The following is a 5345-nucleotide window of genomic DNA, read 5'->3' as shown; positions in this document are numbered from 1 at the left end:
AGCTAGCAGTAGATAAACACTTTGACGAGCATGATTTCTCTAATACTCAAATGATTAAGGCTGCTAGTAACAAATGTACAGGCTCTGCATCTTTTTGGTGGTATACTGTGGGCAATAAGCTTGAAACTTGGGATGAGCGTAAAACAATGATGAGGAAAAAAATTGTGTTTTCATACTATAAATGTACTCTACTTCAAAAATTTGAAAAATCTAAAACAAGGCGACCAAACCGTGCAGGAGTACTTTCATGAGTTTAAAATTTGCATCACTTTCAGGAGTACTATCATGAGAACACAATGACTAGATTTTTGAAATGACTTAATTTCAATATTCAGGCTGGGCTTGCTAATGTAACATATAATCACATAAGCCATTTGTTTATGCTTGCTTGCAATGTTGAGAGAAAACTTTTGGAGAACCCAATAGAGCAAGAAGCTATGCTTGTGCCTCCTGTCACTAACATTTCGCAGGGAGCTCCGAGCATTCACCAAAAGGAGGAGAACAATATGATAGACGCTATGTCCGTCGCTTATGAAGGAAAAAGGAGAACACTAATGAAGTAGAGGAACATGAATTGCTATCTTCTATAAATACTTTAGGCTATGTTCAGTTTGATGATTTTTGTAAGCTCGATAATTTGAAGGAGAAATTATTTGCTAAATCTGATTTGCCATATCCAACTAATGCTATTTTTCATATCTTTGATAGAAATAATGATAGAGATGTATATTTGGTGCATAGGTTTATATATGTGTAGATTTAGAACCTCCTGTAGATGTGGATAAAACTTAGAACCTAGAGAGACATGTTATTTCTAATCACATTATTTCGAGTTTTTCTTGTTTTGATTGGATGAAACAGGTTGTTTTAAATAGACCAGGCGATGAACATCATATGGAAAAATCGATGACCGTTTTCCGTGAAGAAGGGGAGGATAATATGACCAAGGCTACTATGGATATAACCGTTGCACACAACATGGATAAATAAGATGGTATCAAGATCAAGTCCTCAAAGTGCTGGAATCCAATTCGGCCCCCTGCTACACTACTGAATTCAAATGACCGCGGAATATGCATACAACCTCCATTTTTTTGACCCGTGAGTACTTGATGCAAATCCCTCGGAGTCCTGTTTCCAACGGACCTAGCCACATCACCAACTTCCATCCCAGTCATCCATAGATGAAGAAACAAGATGCTATGTCACCTATCATGAGCCTTTGGGCTTGTAACTTTGTTTGGGACCCGACCCAAGAGGGGAATAAGTGTTGTGCATCCCAACCTATTGGAGCACGACCCTAGAGACCCCTAGGACATCCTCCTACTACTATAAATAGTTATTTACCCCTTCAGGGTTAGTTGGGTTTTGTTTAGATTAAAGCATAGCATCGCTACTTTGCCGAGTTAATCATGTGATCGCAGATCACCAAATTGCTTGTTACTTGTTCAAATTATATTGATTCAATCCATTGTTTTTAATTTGCAAATTCAGTTACGTGTTTATCTTGTTCTTACTTGTTCTCGATTGCTTCTAGGAATAGGGTTGATCTACACCGACAAGATCAACAGTCATAGGAGAGGTGTTTCGGTCGCTAAAGCGCAACACACCAATGTCTAGTACGGTTGTAGTCGGGCCGACAACTTCTTTCCTCAAATTGTGGTTATCTAACTCATCGAAAGATCGGGCCACCCCTGCTCACATCATTTATACATATACATACGTATATACGAAAAGAAAATATGTAATAGAATATACTCTTCATCTAATATGGTACATATATCTTAAGGATATATAAAGGGCTAAGATCGTATGTGGATATGAACATATATTCTAAACATCCACTTCCTATATATATACACACACTAATATTTTAGTGTTTATATCAACTTATCACATATTTAACATTAAATTTATTGATTTTAAATAATTATTATATTGTGAGTCAGCATGTCATCTTTCATAGATTAAACATTAATATTATCGAGGCATTGATATGACTAAACCTTAATATATTTATAATTGATTGCATTAACACTTTACGGTCTTTTAGACCAGATAATTCAACGGCCTTTAGACGTGTTTTTTATGTTTATCATCACAATTGTCTAGAGTAGAGGTTTAATTTCAAATAATAACCACCACAAAATAAGATAATCTTCTATCTTTTTTTTAAAAAAAAAGGAGAACACAGTCATAAATCGGATATATAGCTCATCAAAATAGTTGGACCTTGCTTTTGTTACCAGAACAAACCCCTCCCCCCATCTCTTCCTAAATCTAAGAGGGATGAGACTGTGGTATAGATGGCCATCAGGCCCGCCTGGCCCAAGCACGGCCGTGCTCGTGTCTACTCCCATCGGGCCGGCATGGCCCAATAACTACACCGGGCCATGCCGTGCCGGTCCACGGGCTACACCGGCCGCCCAAGCATGACCCAATAAGTCTCGGGTTGTGTCGGGCCGGCCCGGAAGCACAATGGGCTGATGCGTAAATAAGTCTACAATTCTCGCTTACCTCTTTGGGCCGCACGAATAAGTCTTCTTTTCCTCCCTCTTCTCTAAGTCGTGCCTTTTTTTATCTAAAATAAGTATATTTTACATCTCTCTCATTGTGGGCTAAACCTTATACAACTAATTTAAGTTTATTTTAGATCCTTTAGTTTTTCTTTTGCATCTACTGGACCGTGTCGGGCCGGCCCACGTGCCAAGACAGAGCCCGGCACAACTCAACGGTTGGGCTGGGCCGTTACGGACCGGATCCCCGTCGTGCTGGACCGTGCTCGGCCCGGGCCAAATGGTCGTGCTATGGGCCGGGCCGTCGGGCCTTGGGCCACATGGCCATTGGTACAAAACTTCCATTTGGAAGCCCAAGGCCCGGTTGGAATTCTCGTCGATCACCGATTCGGTTTCTCTCTCCTGTCAGTTTTGCTAACTTTGCTTGCTTGCATGCATAGATTTCTCCTTCCCAACCGCACCACCCTTCGCCTCCCCTCCTCCTCCTCCTCCTCCCCATCTACTGCTACCAACAGCTCTACCAAGCTCATTGTCTGGTCCATGGATCCCTTCCCTTGCTTCCATTCCTCCAGCTTGCTAGCTTGACCGCTTCCCTTCTTGAATGCACTAGCGTTTGCTTTTTGGTCCATCTTGATCCGATCGAATTCTTTCTCGGTTCTTTGTGGTTTGGTTGTGGTAACTGGTTTCTTTGAATCTTGATCCGCCATGGACGGCGATGTGCTTGTGGTTAGTAGCAGTGCGAGTGCGACACGGCACAGCTGCAAGGTCTGCGGGAAGGGATTCGCCTGCGGCCGCTCGCTCGGCGGCCACATGCGCTCCCACTCGCTCACGGAGATGGAGGGCGCCGACGCCGACGATGGCGACGGGAGGATAGAGCGCCGGTGGATGATGCAGAGCGGTGCGCGGTGTGCCAATGCCGGTGCCGGAGCCAGCGGCGGCGGAGGCTATGGGCTGAGGGAGAACCCCAAGAAGACGCGCCGGCTCTCGGGCTCCGGCGGACACGGCGGCGGCGACGACGACGACGAGGAGGACGGCGGTGGCGATCCATGCCGTTACCGCGGCGATCTCTTGTCGTCGTCATCATGCCGTACGGTGCTCGGCCGCGCGCGCGGCCATGCGCCGGCAGGCGGAGTATACGCCGACGACTCCGAAAATGCCGGCGTCGATGCTGACGACGACGGCGACCGGGAGACGCTGGTGATGGCGGCCCCGAGGCGGCGGCCGCGGTCGATGCGCGTGCCGGCGCCCGCGCGCGACAGGTTTGACGATAACGAGCAGCTCTTCGTCGCTCAGTGCCTCCTGAAGCTGTCGCGCGACGACGGCGGGAGCTCGAGAAGAGCTAAAGACGAAGACGAGTACTTACCTCACAAGTACAACAAGTACGACGACGACATCATCTCCGACGACGACGATTTAGAACTGTCTCTTTCGTCTCAGCACACGGATATTAAGATGAACAGCAACGGCAACGGCAAGAAGAAGTCCGTGGCTAGCCGGAGACTCAGCGGCGAGAAGCGAGGCCGGTACGAATGCCATGGTTGCGGCCGGGTTTTTCAGTCCTACCAAGCCCTCGGCGGCCACCGTGCTAGCCACAAACGAATAAACAGTAATTGCAGCCTTCTCCGAGTCGTGCCGTCCGATCACAAAGCCGCCATGGTCGTGGCCGATCAGCCGGAGCCGAGCATAGAGACGAACATGTCGTTGAGCACCACCTCCACGTCGGTCTCGCCGGAGGCCGATGCCGGAGCCGGCGTCTTCTTCGCGAAGACAACGAAGAAACCAATCAAATTCGTGTGTCCGGTATGCTCCAAGGAGTTTGGCTCCGGGCAGGCTCTCGGCGGGCACAAGCGGTCGCACTCCATCGCCGGCGAGCTCTGCGAGCGCGGCCACGCCGACGGCGGCATTCTCAGGCCAGAGCAACCATTGCTCGCGGAGAGGTTTCTTGATCTCAATCTGCCAGCTCCGGGAGGAGATGATGGCTGAAGCCGGTTTGGTTGCTCCAAATTTTTGACATTTTTTTTTTGGGAGAGCATGGTACGTACAGATTAAATTCATTCTTTGGAGTTTCAGGTTAGGTGATCATAAGGGAATAAATAATTATCGATAGGTCTTCAGTTCATTCGTGCGGATTTTTCAGCCATTTCTTTTTTCAAGTTAGTGTATTTGTTAGCTCTGTTCTCTCTTTGCTCCTCATTGGGAGCAAAATAAGCATATCATGATCTCAATTGAGAGCAAGAGAGGGCACAATGAGATGCTTCAAGATTAGATTTCAGTTCACTGTCCTCATTTTGTTTCTTCGCTATTCTGCATCAACTTTGGAACTATGCTAAGCAACATGCTGCTTTAAAGTCTGATGCAGATGAGCCACTGGCAATAGCTGTTTAGAGCCGGTATGATAATACTGATAACTTAGTGCAGGAATAATGACACTATGGCTGCATGCAAATTACTACAGAGAAACAAGTAACCAACGAACAAGAAGATCTTCAGGCAGAGATTGGCAATAAAGAAAAATTTAGTAAGTACATGAAGCAATTGACCTGCTTATAGTGTTAGCTTATATATGCGCGTCAGTGTGGTGGCAATGGCATGTATTGGATGGAACACAGGACAGGTCATTCTCACTGACCATACTATGCTTTGCTTTACAAGCCTGCAGCAACATAGTAGTTTATCTCACAACCTAAAGCCAGAAACTAGTACTAAATCATGCTCTGCCGAGCATCGTTTATGCTTATAAGGCAAAATTTAAATTTTTAATTTTAAATTTAGAGTTAATTTTGAGGTTCATCGTAGCCTATTTTTCAGTCTCTGCTCTGAGATCGCTAA

General features: G+C 45.9%; 1 protein-coding gene across 1 annotated transcript; it reads left to right on the top strand.

Annotated features, from left to right (window-relative positions):
- The first annotated feature begins 3009 nt into the window (after positions 1 to 3009).
- LOC102701901 (zinc finger protein ZAT4-like) lies at positions 3010 to 4960 on the top strand. The gene has a single exon (XM_015835097.1). The coding sequence runs from the start codon at positions 3222 to 3224 to the stop codon at positions 4497 to 4499; it is 1278 nt and encodes a 425-aa protein (XP_015690583.1). The 5' UTR covers positions 3010 to 3221; the 3' UTR covers positions 4500 to 4960.
- Positions 4961 to 5345: the final 385 nt, after the last annotated feature.

Source organism: Oryza brachyantha, chromosome 3 (genome assembly GCF_000231095.2).
Source record: "Oryza brachyantha chromosome 3, ObraRS2, whole genome shotgun sequence".
In the NCBI taxonomy this organism is placed as follows: Eukaryota; Viridiplantae; Streptophyta; class Magnoliopsida; order Poales; family Poaceae; genus Oryza; species Oryza brachyantha.
This window is presented reverse-complemented; position numbering and strand designations above follow the sequence as displayed.

Coding starts and splice junctions, on each gene's coding strand:
- LOC102701901 (XM_015835097.1), top strand. CDS start 3,222: ATGGACGGCGATGTGCTTGTGGTTAGTAGCAGTGCGAGTGCGACACGG.